At 47.9% G+C, this 14,124-nt stretch overlaps 1 protein-coding gene across 1 annotated transcript in view; it reads right to left on the bottom strand.

Annotated features, from left to right (window-relative positions):
* TP53BP1 (tumor protein p53 binding protein 1) overlaps positions 1-14,124 on the bottom strand; it is a 61,219-nt gene that overhangs the window by 34,221 nt on the left and 12,874 nt on the right. The window contains exons 7-12 of the mRNA XM_056865772.1: positions 12,908-14,027; positions 8,673-8,783; positions 4,106-4,341; positions 3,656-3,705; positions 2,088-2,180; positions 282-726 (exon numbers count right to left, since the gene is read on the bottom strand). Of these exons, the coding sequence (XP_056721750.1) occupies positions 282-726; positions 2,088-2,180; positions 3,656-3,705; positions 4,106-4,341; positions 8,673-8,783; positions 12,908-14,027 (2,055 nt within the window). The remainder of the gene's footprint in view (positions 1-281; positions 727-2,087; positions 2,181-3,655; positions 3,706-4,105; positions 4,342-8,672; positions 8,784-12,907; positions 14,028-14,124) is intronic.

The raw sequence follows: 14,124 nt of genomic DNA, 5'->3' as shown, positions 1-14,124 counted from the left end.
AGATAGTGTCCTCTCTCCACAGCAGCAAAGAGAGAGCTGAGGGAGGAGAACTCTTCCCCTCCAAGTGACCGTTGGGTGGGAAGCCAGCTCACTCTCGGCCTGGGACGGAGAAGAGGTTGAGTGCTCCAGGCACTCTGAAGCTTCTCAAAGCTTTCTAGTGAGTTCTCCGCGGCTGGCCTGCACAAGCGCAGTTCCCATGCGGGACTGCACAGAAGCCATGAAAATGAACCTGTTGGCTTCACTGTGGTCCTCATCCAGCCCAGCATCCTGCTCCCTCTCACCTGGTTGTCTGGGGGTCGTAGCTCCTTCTCGAGATCGCTGGTGGACTTCAACCCAGCCATACTGGTTCCCACTTCCACCTGACCGCAAGATGCAGTCTGTGTAGCTGTTGATACAAAGGCTGATGGATCACAGAGAAATGCAGCTGCTGCAGTCTGGACACCTTTGCTGCTTTTGCCAAATGGAAGTACTTGGTCTTCTTCATTTCCTCCTGTAGGGAGTGCTGAACCGGGCATCTTCCAGGCTCTGCTTCCTTCCTCCTCCCGAGCTCCTGCAGCGGCCACCTGCATGACTTCTCCCTCAGCCACACGGCTCACTGGCTGCTTAACACCTGGTTTCAAGTCCAAGACCTGCCCACCACTCAGGGGCTCCAGAGTCTGTTGGCTTTGACATTTTCTGGGTTGCTCCTCCTCTTCCTGAGAACTTGGAAAATTGAACAGCTCACCCCTGGAAGCCCATCATAAGAACATAAGAGCACACCAGAGGATCAGACCAAGGCTTCATCTAGTCCAGCATCAGATTTCTAACAGGAGCAAGCTAGAGGCTTCCAAGAAGCCCACAAGCTGGCTGGCTACCAAGGCTAGAAGCTATCTACAGATTTGGCCTCCATTTGCCAATCCCCTGGAAGCAATGACACACACACATGCGCAACACCTCCACATGCATAAACACCCCTCCTCTCCTGTCAGATCCCCAACAATGGCAGCTGTTGCTAGGGCTGCCCCTCGCCCTAGGACAGAAGAAACAAGAAAAATCTTGGCACCCTTTGTGGGCAGCAGCACCTGATCCTGCATCAAGAGCTCAGAGCTCCCGCTGTACTGCGCTGCACTTCTGCCCCAGGGCAACTCCACATCTCTAACCAGTCCCATCCCCAGGCCAATCTGTCCAATGGGCAACACTGAATAGATTTCAGATTACTTGCTTTCCTCCTTTAGAAGTTCTTCTAATGTCTGGAATTCAAAGAGTATCCCTCACATTTTAGTAAACTCACACTTGCATTCAGCAGAGTAGCAGAAACCCAATGGATAGCCCCCACTCAAATTCTTCCCTTAGACCAAATGTCCCAACACAAAATTCATTTCACCTCCCAAAAGGATTCATTTCCCATGCTATTTTGAACTTATTACTAATTTTCTTTCAATTTTGTTTGACTTGATGACACTTTCTTGTACTACCAGCTCAGAATTACACATGTTGGGATTTTCTATTCTTCCCATCACACACAAATGATTAGAGTGTGCCAAGTGCTCTCTTCCTACTTTACACAAAAGCATTCCCTCACAGTCATTGTTCTGTCAAAACAAGAGTCTTAAAACCGATACAGCCAGCCCTCAAATTGACCTGAACAGTTTGAGATGTTTCTGCAAACTCCCACACATGTGCTCAGGTTCTCTGAATACCACCATGCATTGCACAAGGTGCTGAAATAAACTCCCAGCATGTTGTTCAGCCACTTCAAACAGCCCCTCAGACAAAGGGGCCTTGCTAGAACTGCCTTTTGGAAACTGACCCTGGGGACAGCAGGCCCACTAAGCTAGCTGTTTGGAGGGGCAGACTCCAAGGTAAGACAGGTACCAACTCAGGAAAAAAACATCCTTCCAAGTGGCTCTACCTCCTCCTAGCAACATACAGCACAACCTACAGGTGGAACAAGCGCCAGGAAAAGCCGGTAAAGTGGAGGAGGCACCCAGAAAGCAGGATTCAGGGGCTCAGCAAAGAACATTTTGCAGGACTGCTAGACACTACAAGGCTCTTTCTTATTGAGACACAACTAGATGTAACCCTAAGGAGGTCTTCAGCACACTTGCCTGATCAGTGAACAAGGTAATTCTGGTCCTTGAATCCTGTCCTCTTGTTGGGCTTCACAGATCCGAGTGAACAGAGACGGTGTCTTCTTGGAACTATGAACAGACATGATACAGCAACTTAGAAAGAAGTATTCCCATCAAGAAGACACTAATACACACGGACGAAGCTGCTCACAAGTCAATGACAGGAGCTCCCCCAGAACACCAGCAGCTTGCATTTCTTCTGAGGACCCAGCTGACCTCAGGAGCTAAACCAGGAGAAAGGAGTCCTTTAAGCAAACCCCCTGACTCCATAACATATCAGAGCTCTGAGCCTCAGGGAGATCACAAGAGGGAGGGCAGGAAGGGTTGCGTCTCGTGGCCCTTTCTTACACGCCCAAGGTAATGCTGATTGCCACTTTGGGATCAGGAAGCAATTTTCCAGATTGGCCAGGGATCCTGGAGGTTTTTTGCCGGAGGGGGGGGAGAGCTGTGAATTTCCCACTTTGTGAGGGGGATTGGTGTAGATGACCCTTGGGGTCCCTTCCAGCTCTATGTTTCTATGTTTCATGGAACAGCTGCTGATGTTTTCTCTTTTTTAGACTCAATCTAGCTATGCTGACCCTTGCTTTTGTAACCTCACTGCTGGATTACTGTAACATGCTCTGTGTTGAGCAGTCCTTGAAGGCCAGCTGATGATGGGCACATAATCCCCATATTGAAACAGTATCTTTAGCAGCCAGTTTACTTCCAAATTCAACTCACAGAATCATAAAGTTGGAAGGGAGCGCCAGGGTCATCTAGTCCAACCCCCTGCACAATGCAGGAAATTCACAACTGCCTCCCCCCCCCCACACCCCAAGTGACCCCTACACTCCATGCCCAGAAGATGGCCAAGATGCCCCTCCCTCCCATGATGTGCCTAAGGTCATACAATCAGCATTTCTCAAGGTGCTCGTTATGACCTAATAAAGAAAGCCCCTTTCAGCCTGGGGCACCCTTATCTGAAAGAACGTCTCCTACCACACACTCCCTCCCGTGGGCCAACTGGGTCTGCCCCACCTGCTGGCCAGCTGCCCCTCCAACGAGGTTGGCCCGCTGGGTGCTGGCCACAGCCTGGTCCTTTCACATCATGGCTCCCCAATTTGTGCCATGGGAGATCCCAGAGGAGGGGGGCTGTTCTATTTGGTTTTAATTTGTACTATTTTAAGGGCTCTTTGTAAGCCATCTTCTTGAGCCAAAAGAAAAGGTGGGGTGTAAACATTTTAATCAATAAAAAATAGAACAGTAACTCTATCCAGTCCATTTTCACCCTGCTCTTCTAAGGGGCTCATCAGGGTGGCATGCATGCATTTTATCTTCACAATGACCTTGTGAGGTCAGTTGGGATTAGAGAAAATGACTGGCCCCTGCGAGCTCAGGGCAGGGTGAGCGTCTAAACCCCGGCATCGCAGATGTCAGTGGGGGACACCACCTGGGTCCATATTATATGGCGGGGAAGAGAAGGCGTAATTCAGTCCTGCCTTACTCACCAAACCAGACTATCTTGTTGCTCTCAAATTTCTTCATAGCAACAAATTACCAATTACCTGGCTACAGCACCAGCAACTGATTCATTCTTCCTTTCACTGGCCACAGGCTCTGAAGGGCAGAAGTGGGAGAGAAGAGAGGCTGTATTAAGAGCACTGGATGAGGGGGGGGGGCTTCTGAACAAGATCTGCCAGGTCAGTAAAGGGACTTTGCCAGCCCCCACCATTCATTCAGCCACCAAGCCCTGCTCTGACTGAGCCGCCTCAACTCACCCCGTTTTTGAAGCAGCAACATAATGAGCTGCACCCCACTCACTGTTCCAAAAGCTCTTCTCAAGGCTACACTTCTGCATCATATTGCCCCCCAGCCAGGTGTTATGGAAGGGTCCTGGAAGCACCCCTGAAGACCAGGGGAGGCTCCAAGGCAAGGGAAAGGCTGGGGGCCTCTAGAAGAAGGCAAGCAGGAAGAGAGACGGTGAGGAAGCCCCTTCCTTGCCTGACCGCCCCTGCTTTGTGTCTCTTACTCTCCAGGCTGAAGGGGAGAGACTCACTCTCCTCGGTGACCGGGGTTGTGAGGTTCATGCGCAACGAGAGCTTCCCTCCATCTTTACAGGCAGCCGCAGGATCCCCTTTGTGGCTTCCCTCCATCTCAGCCGAAGCAACAGTGCTCTCCATTGTGACATCACTGGCACCCTCAGCTGTGACATCACTGGTTGCTATGGTGCTGTCCGGGCAGTTTCCAATCACTGAAACAAGAACAAGATGGCAGCCTTGCTACCTCTGTCCCATTTTCTTCCACAAAGCCTAGATTCAAGGATGGCCATGCTCTCCTTTACCACACTCCAAAGCGCATGCGTTAACATTTGGCCAGTCCTCCAACGTCCAAGAGACTCCCAACCCCACATACTGTCACAGCGCAAGGGGGGTTGAGAATCAGCACACTGATCGAAACACTCTTGCCACTGGTGAATTTGAGGGTAGCATCTCCCACGTGCTTCACAGGCAGGGCTATACACATTCTTGCAACTGGAGGCAGCTCCCTAGAAGTTGGAAACTTAAACTTAACTAGGCTTAGATCGCCACTATATACAGAAAAAGGCAGGGACGACAGACCCAAGGAAAGGCTGCTGCTTGCCTTATTCCATGCTGAATTCCCAACAGTCTCTGACAAACAATTTCTGGGTGGTTAAGGATTCCATCCAATCCAACAGTGAGAAGAAATCCTCATGGTAAATCTAGTGTTTACCATTTGCGGAGGAAAATATTCTTGTGAAGGATGTTGAAGAACTGAATCTTCCCAGCTGGGAATTGCCTAAGACACTATTGGAGGAACATGTTGCAAAAATACTGCTTCTGCAGAGGGGGTTATGACCAGTTTGCAGTAGCTTCCAAAAAGAGGCTACAGATGCCCAGGTTGCACCTGGACAGATGTCCCCTAAATGAGCTCATGGAGAAATCAACAGACTCCTCATGGGGCTGGGAGATGCTGACACTCATAAGCCAGAAAATACAGGCTTTGATCTATCTTGTAATTATTCGTTACAATACTTCTGTTCCATTGGTCGATGGGTGAAATGAAACAACTAAGTGGAGAAGGCTGTGGCATAGCACAGGTGAATTTTTAACACTCCACACACATTTAACTTGTGCCAATTTACACTAGATGAAAGTTGGCAGAATGGACTGGGTGCTCCTACTACAGGAAAAGTTCAAGTTTACGGATAATACCAAATTGTTTTCAGGATGGTGAAAACCAAAGCAGATTCTGAGGGGCTCTAGGAGGAGGCCTCTAAAGGGGAAACACCATGGCCAATCAAGTTCAGGCAAGTGGGCAACACCATGGCCAATGAAGTTCAGCGCAGGCAAGCATGACTGCAGCAACAAATCCTAACCTTAAATATAAGATGATGGGGTTGCAATTGGCTGAGACTGAGGGGGGAGGGCGGAACTTGGGACTGTAGTGGACAGCTCAAAGGGTGAAAAAGGCAAACTCCATGCTGGGGATTATCAGGAAAGAAAGCAAAAATAAAATGTCCAATACTGTAATACTCCTGCACAAAGCTGTGGTGCAGCCTCGTTTGGAACACCGTATGCAGTTCTGGCAACCTTTCCTCAAAAGATATTGCAGAGCTAAATCAGCCCCTTGCAGGCTGACGTGGTGGGCACCACACGTCCAGTGTTCTCAGCCATTTTGTTTAGGATCTGTAAATGAGATCACCCAAAATGCTGACAGTGCTCTGCTACAGTTTACTTTGAATAATCATCCTGCTTTGTCGGTCTCTGTCCTTTTGCTGAAGGACACTGAAGAGCCTGGCCGCCCTGTCAAATCCTGGTCTCCTGATGCAGAAACAGCTGACCATGACAGCAAAAAACGCTTTCTTTCCACTTCATTTAACCAGTAAGCTGGCTGCCTATTTGCAGATGCCTGAGTTGGCCACACAGATCCAATGCTTCAATAACCTCCAGCCTGACGGCTGTAGCTCAGCCACTTTTAGCAACCTATTTGGTGCAAGCTCTTCAGCAGAATGTTGACTTAGAAAATATTGGCTCAACATGTTTAATGTTTTCTGCTTTCTATTTTTTATTTTTCGACACCGAGACTGCACTATGAAAGCAGGATGTCAGATATATTTATCATTGATCTGTTTTAAGCCTGCAATGCCATCTCGTAGACGTTTCAAAAGTTGCATTTGTGGAATATAAATAACTATTCTGAAATTGCCATTTGTAAGCCTGCACTACCACCAACCGGGAGAAGTAAAAAAAATGTTTTTTAAGTGCCATTTTCTTTATGTACACATTAAGAATACTCCTTTCTTTTTGTTTCAAAATTTTTAGAAAATAACCAAATAGTTAAATAATTTAAGAAGAGTTGGTTTTTATATGCCGACTATCTACCACTTAAGGGAGACTCAAACCTGTTTACAATCACCTTCTCCTCCCCACAACAGACACCCTGTAAGGTAGGTGGGGCTGAGAGACCACAGCTCTTAACCACGACACCATGCTGGCTCTCGCAACTTCTAAGCCATTTAATTGATTGATAATAAATATATTTTTATTAATACATTAATGAATATTAATGGTGGAGTGGTTAAGAGCGGTGGTTTGGAGTGGTGGAGTCTGATCTGGAGAACCAGGTTTGATTCCCCACTCCTCCACATGAGCGGCGGAGGCTAATCTGGTGAACTGGATTTGTTTCCCCACTCCTACACACGAAGCCAGCTGGGTGACCTTGGGCAAGTCACAGCTCTGTTACAGCTCTCTCAGCTCCGCCTACCTCACAGGGTGTCTGTTGTGGGGTGAGGAAGGGAAGGTGATTGTAAGCTAGTTTGAGTCTCCCTTAAGTGGTAGAGAAAGTCGGCATATAAAAACCAACTCTTCTTCTACTTCTAAAATTATTAAAAATTTAACAAAACCCCTGCAGGTTTTTTATTCATTATTATATATATAATGTCATTTTATATATATATTTTTTTATATATATATATATATATATATATATATATATATATATATATATATATATATATAAATGTCATTATATATATATATATATATATATATATATATATATATATATATATATATAATGTCATTTTATATATATATACACACACACACACACACACACACACACACACACACACACACACACAGCATATTTGTGTAGTTGTAATAGCTTTACCGTATCACATAAAAGTTAATCTAACATTCCTTCTTTTTTCTCACATACAAATTATACAGGATAAGATTTTTAAGAGAATTGTTTAACACTGCTTTAAAATTTGAATAGTTATACAAGATTTTGAAGTGAAGTGGTTAATATTACCTTAAAATCTGAATTGTTATATTTAATAATTTCCTTGTAATTTAATGAAAAATAACAAGAATTAATTGTATAGTAAGTGTTGTTAAGAGGTATATGGATTGAGAGCTGGCTGAAAAATAGGAAGTAGAGAGTAGGAATCAATGGTCAGTTCTCACAATGGAGGGATGTAAGGAGTGGGGTCCCTCAGAGATCTGTGTTGGGACCGGTGCTTTTCAACCTGTTCATCAATGACCTGGAGTTGAGGGGGGAACAGTGAGATGGCCAAGTTTGCAGATAAATACCAAATTATTTAGGGTGGTTAAAACAAAATCGGACAGTGAAGAGCTCCAAAAGGATCTCTCCAAACTGGAGGAGTGGACATCAAAATGGCAATCTCTTCAAACTGGAGGAATGTGTCTTAAAATGGCAAATGGGATTCAATGTGAGCAAGTGTAAAGTGATGCAGACAGGATGTGCCCATCATGGTGTACCGGTCAATGCAGGATGGCGTTCTGCCTGAGTGGGACTGGGCCTGCCCCAGGAGACCTGGCACCCCTGGTTTCTCTGGGTTTAAACAGCCTGGCGTTCTTATAGTCACCCTTTTTGGTTCTGGTGGGGCCACTGGTTCTGTCTGGCTAGGGCTGGCGGATTAAAAAAGGAAGCAGGCCTTAAAGGCAAGCGAGAGGAAGAGAACAGAAGTCTGGAGAGATCCTTGCTGCAAAACGGGAAGGGCCTGGGGGTCCACCCCCAGTTGCAAGAAGAACTTGCACAGCCTTTGCCTGCAGAGCACATGGGAAGCATGCTGCTCACAAAAACGTCCTCCTCCACTGATGCAGCATAAACAGGTATGGCCCAACCTGCCCTGTTCTGCAACCATAGTAAGGTCAGACCCAAACACTCCTTCAGCAGCAGAGAATCATCTTTATGTGATCCGGCACCTACATGCAAAGAAGCAAAATGCCTGAATCAGGCCTTAAAGATTCTGTTCCAGCTCTCCTGCCTGCATCCTCGGATCTTTCCTCCTCCTCCTCTGCTTCCTGCGTATGAGGAGTCTCCTCTCCCCCACCCCAGCCTTTACCAGCAAAGAAGACAGGGACAAAGTCACGTGAAGAAGAGCAAAGCTTGCCACCAGACACACTCCCACCTTCAGCCACCCATGGAGAAGACACGCAGCCCTTCGCAATCAGCTCTCCTGAAGTCTTACTTTCCAGCAACACTTGCAGGGGCAGTGGGGGGTGCCCTCCCCGGGCCATGTCTGCCACTCACCAATAGGAGTGCTGTGTCGCCTGGGGCCCTTTTTAAGCTGGTCAGTGAGCGGTGGGGTGATGCCCGTCAGGGATGCGCCCTCCTTCAGCAAAGTGAAGCGGAACGGAGTTTCTGTGAGACAGAGAAAGTGGCTGAGATTGCTTCCTGCTGCTTTTCGCTGCACTGGACAAAGCCAGGCATCCTCCTTGCCAAAAACAGCAGCCATCTGCAGGGGGTGAATAGAGCAGGTGATGTCTTCTGCACATCACAAAACAGCAGCTAAAGAGTAATAGTCAAGAACCCAGCCTTGAGAAAGGCGGCATGGCAGACAAGGCGCAGCACAAGAAGCCGGTCAAGTCCTGTGCCAATGCCCCCATCCCTTGCTCCAAGAAACTGACAATCTAAAATCTGAGACAAAAAAAATGACAAGGAGATGGAAGAGAAGACAGAGGAAGGGCAACACTGGGGAAGAATGTGTGTCCATTCCAATGACATGCATAGGAGCTGAGGTCCCAGTTTTTCCTGGACTGCGTCTCTTCAGGAAAACATCCTCACAGGCACAAAGTCATTTTGCACCCTGTCTGAAAGAAGACAAGGGAGAAGCAATTCTGCACCTTATTCAGGGAGGATTTGTACATACCTACGACGGCAATGACAGAACAAATGAAAAATCCTGTTTTGCAACAAGGAGTGCTATAGGCAAACCTGACAATGAAACATTGGATTTCTTCTCATCAGTGGAGCGGAGGACATCCTTGCAATGATTGGTTCTCCTATTCACTCCATAGTAATGGCTATATTAATTAGCTGTAAACAGCTATAACGGTCCACACAAAATGCCTAAACAAGAACACAATCCGTGCCCTAATAAAAGGTATTAAACTGATCTTGTTCCAATACAGGTTGAGTATCCCTTATCTGGACATCTGATATCCAGACTGACCCGCCCCCCTCACCCCTTTCTGGGCTTCCCAGGGCTGGAGCAAACCCACAAGCCCAGCCAGCAATCTTCCCCCTCTTTCATTCTCTTTTGCTTTCTCTCTCCTTACTTTCTTTCTCCTTCTTTCTTACTCGCTTTATCCCTTTCTCTCTCTTCCCCTCCTTTTTTTCTCTCTCCCTCCTATGTTTCACTCTTTCTCCCTGTTTTTCTGGACTGGGGGAGGGCTGCAGGCTCACCAGTCAAGGCAGCCACCACCACCTCCCCCAGTTTAGATCTGGGCTGGCAAGCCTGCAGCAAGCTTGTCAGGCAAAGCAGCCACCCCACCCCCACCCTAGATCTTGGCTGGCAAGTCCACTGCGGGATCACCTGACAAGGTAGCCACCCACCCACCCCGAGTTTAATTTTTTTTTAAAAAAGTAATTGCTTAAAATACAAACATTCTTAAAACAATAACAATAAGACTGTTAAATAAAAGAAAATACTGTAAGAATGTTATTGTTGTAAGCTTGTTTGTGTTTTAAGTAAAAAACCCAATATCATTAGTTGACTTTGCCTGTCTATTATAAAGTTTGTATCTCCAGTATTTGGCACTACACTTTATGATATTTATTTACTTATTTACACATGGCCCAGCCCGACCAAGTGACATTTATGTTATATCCAGCCCTCCTAACAAATGAGTTTGACACCCCTGGTGTAGATGGTTTCCCAGGTCTTGCATAGACTAAGGAAGACCAAGATGAACACCAAGATGATGAAGGAGTTGGTTTTTATATGCCGACTTTCTCTACCACTTAAGGAAGAATCAAACCAACTTACAATCACCTTCCTTCCCCCCCCCTCACAACAGACACCCTGTGAGGTAGGTGAGGCTGAGAGTTCTGACAGAGCTGTGACTAGCCCCCTGTCACCCAGCTGGCTTCATGTGTAGGAGGAGTGGGGAATCAAACCCAGTTCTCCAGATTAGAGTCCACCACTCCTATCCACTGCTCTTAACCACTACACCATGCTGGAGGAGGAGGACTGGGCCAGGGATTTGGATCTCATCACCTTACCATCTCCATCTCCCTTGTCTAAGTCTCCTCTAGAAACTCTACGTCAGAATCAGAAAGCTGAATAATCAGGTTGCGCCCCCACCCCCCGCCACCATACACACACAACTGAGGAGGAACAACCTGTCTAAAGCCTTTCAGGTTGCAAGCTTGGAAGATCCAGAGGCCACTTGTTCCTCACATTGCCCAGAGGGCCAGGTGACACCCCTCTGGATGGACACTTTGCAGAAGCACCCCCAAGCCTGGGCCTTTTTCTTCCCTCCTTTTGAGCTCTCGTTTGAGGGGGGCCCCCTTTGAGTGGATGTGAGGAGAAGCAGAGAGAACTCTGTCAACAGTTACTCTTTTTCCTTCATTAGAATAAGGTCCCCTCAATGACATGGAGTGCCTGTTGGATCTAGAAGCAAACGTCAGAATGCTGGAAAACCTTGCTGAGGGTGGGGGAGGGGGGGAAAGTACATCTCCAGACGGCTCCTGGTTGCATGCAAGTGTGTTTGGAAATGTGCATGGAGCATCCTAGGGTGACGATCCAGGAGCGTTTTGGAGATCTATATTGGTCATGTGGTTCTCTGAGACCACTGTGCCCCTCGCTCAGTTCACTGTGCAGAGAGTTATTTCTGGCATTAGTGGACCCACGGGACCAAGGCCCAATTGGGGGTGTGGGGGTGGAAAGAGAAGGATCCACTTTTATTCTGAACCTTTTTAGAAGCTCTTTGAAAGAATGCTACTATTGTTCCTGATATTAGTGTAAGAGAGAAGAAAGTATACCCAAGCAATCTGGAGAAGGGTGAACGTGTTCCACCAACCCAACTGCCCCACCTCACCTGAGATCTTTCCCTGTTACATCACCCAAAAGCCACTCTACATTATCCCCAGAGGACCTGAGTAGCAACTCACATGTCCCCCAAGTCAGCCATGGATTCCCACACCTGCGGACAATTGTCCAGCAAATTTTGTATGGCCTCTGTGTTCCTCTGCAACTTCACTTTGGACTCCGTCCTAGCTACCACAGACTGTATCATTGGGGTTTCTATACCCACATCCTTACTCAAACTCTGCAGGTACTCTTTTCCTACTGAAGACTTGTGGGGGGGAGGTAGTAGTGAATTTCCTGCATTGTGCAGAGGGTTGGACTAGATGGCCCTGGTGGTCCCTTCCAACTCTATGATTCATCAGAAAGGAGAAGAATCGCTTTTCAGAAAGATCAGAGCTGGATGGGGGGGCCCAACCCCTTCATCGTCTGTCAGGGAGGCTGGGGCTCTGAACTGGTGCTGAGAAAGTCACTCCTGTACACACACACCACTTTCTTCCTGGCGTGACCTTCCTTCCCACCTTAACTGATCAATCCAGAGAGGGGCAGGAAGGATGTAAATCACCTTCCAGCCAAGGAAAATAACTCCTTAGGCACTCTCTAAATCACAGTGTATTTACTTCACTTCTAGTCCACCTTTTCTCACTGAAACTCACCGCACCAGAATGGACAGGCGCAGCTGGTGCTCCTCCCACCCACAGGGACAAAATCACTCTGTCTGCATGACCCAGCCTGCTGGACTGAATGGGAAAAGCAACCTGACCCAGCCTGCTGGACTGAATGGGAAAAGCAACCCTTCTCCACCAATGGGAGGATACATGGTTTCCAGCTGTTTTAGAAAGAAACTTCTAATGCACATGCTTGAAGCCAAGGAGATTCTGCAAGGATGGGGCAGGAGATGAAGCTCTCTCAAGCCCTGTCTGTTGTACCGAACACATTGCATTTCTGCAAACAGACATACTTCAAACATTTGCTTTGCTTCTAAGATTTAACTTTTCAAACACTGTAACAGATGACAACAAGCTACCAAAACGAAGAAATAACAGAGTAAACCCTTGCTGGAGAGACAGTCAAACAGCCAGTACACTGACGGTTGGTCCCCAGTTCCCCACCCAGCAGTAGACAATATGTTTATTTGCCTTTCTGAAGTGGCATCTAAGATACCAAAATGGGCATAGAAAAGCTAACGCAATCTCTTTATCTGAACCCCAAAAAGGGAGCGACTGGGAAGAAACCAGCTGCCCAATTCATTTCCTTCTATTTTTCTGCAACTGTTGCATAGTACGGCGCTCTTTCAATCAGATGTAAACAGGTCCACACCTCCCCACGCACACTGACAATATGGAGCAATGGCACAAGAGGTTCTGGCTGACACCCTCTCCTGGTCCTGCCCCCTCCCTTGGTCACCGCATGTTCATCCCTGCTTAAGCACAGTCCCCACTCCTGAGCCACTTACCAGCAGGTAGGCCAGCCGGAACGTTAGATGCTTTTTCTTGCAGCTGCTTCTCTTCCGCCAGTTCACTTGACTCCTCCTCCTGGCTCTCCGCATGTCTGTCTGAATTCACTGGACAGGCCCTCTGCTGCAGAGTCGCTGTCGATACCTCCTCCCCTTTCCCAGGCAGTGGCAGGCTTCTCTCAGGAGTCAGCTGGCCCTCCAGCATGGCAACAGGCTCCACGTCAGCTTTGCTCTCCGGCAGGCCACCTTGCCTGGCTCTCATCACCTCCTGCAGAAGGCCCTTGCCCTCTTCACCTCGTGCCGCCTCCTCCGCACAGCATTCCTCGCTACTTCTGCCTGCAGAGATTTCAGCAGGCAGAGACAAGACTGGGGGAACACCCACCCTCTCCGGGCTCCTCTTACTGTCCGTGCCAGGATGGGGCTGGGAATCGCACCACTTCAGCATCCCAGCACCTGCCTGCAGGAACACGTTCTGCCCTTCTTGAGTAGCCTCAGCTTCCTCCAAGGAGTCTTTTTTTAAGCCTTCCATGTTTTGAGTCCCCTGGGGCAGATTTTGAGAGGACTGTCTGGCTGAAGCTGCAGCAGATTCCGTTTGTCTCGCTGCCTGGTCTTCCTGGCAAAGGGACGGTTCTTGAGAAAGCAACAAGTGGAAGGAAGATCCTTCATCACTCGATAATTTTGTTTCTCTCTGCTCCTCATTGGGCATCTCTGGAATAGCTTCATATTCCAAAGACCCTTTCCCCAAGAGGCGCCCTTGACAAGGCTGATTTCCAGGACTGGTCCCAGCCCCATCGCCAGCCCCAACTGGGACAGTGAAGGAGCTACTCTTTGTCTGGGCATGCCAGGCTTGGCCGTTCTTGCTAAGCCCCTGCTGCATGCTGCTACTAAGCTCCACTGGAACATCACCTGCAACCAAACCCTTCTCCTCCACCTGAAGAGCTCTGCCCTTGGCCTTAGCGACTTGGCTGTGTTCACTAGCAGAGAGCACCAACGTACAAGCTTTCAAGCGGTCCTCTGTTGAAGATACTGCAGTCGCTTTCTCCAGGGCTTCAGAGATATCTCCTGTCTCTGCTTGTGTCTCCGGCCCATCCTGCCAGCTTGGAGTTGGGAGGAAGGTGTCCTAAAAAAATGAAGGAAGTTGAGAGTACAACAGCTCTACAGCAGACACTTGGCAAGATTCCTCCAGTCACACAGGCTCTCTTCTAAGAGGACCACAA

Source organism: Euleptes europaea, chromosome 20 (assembly GCF_029931775.1).
Source record: "Euleptes europaea isolate rEulEur1 chromosome 20, rEulEur1.hap1, whole genome shotgun sequence".
In the NCBI taxonomy this organism is placed as follows: domain Eukaryota; kingdom Metazoa; phylum Chordata; class Lepidosauria; order Squamata; family Sphaerodactylidae; genus Euleptes; species Euleptes europaea.
Note: the sequence above shows the minus strand (reverse complement) of the source record. Positions and strands in the feature narration are given on the sequence as shown.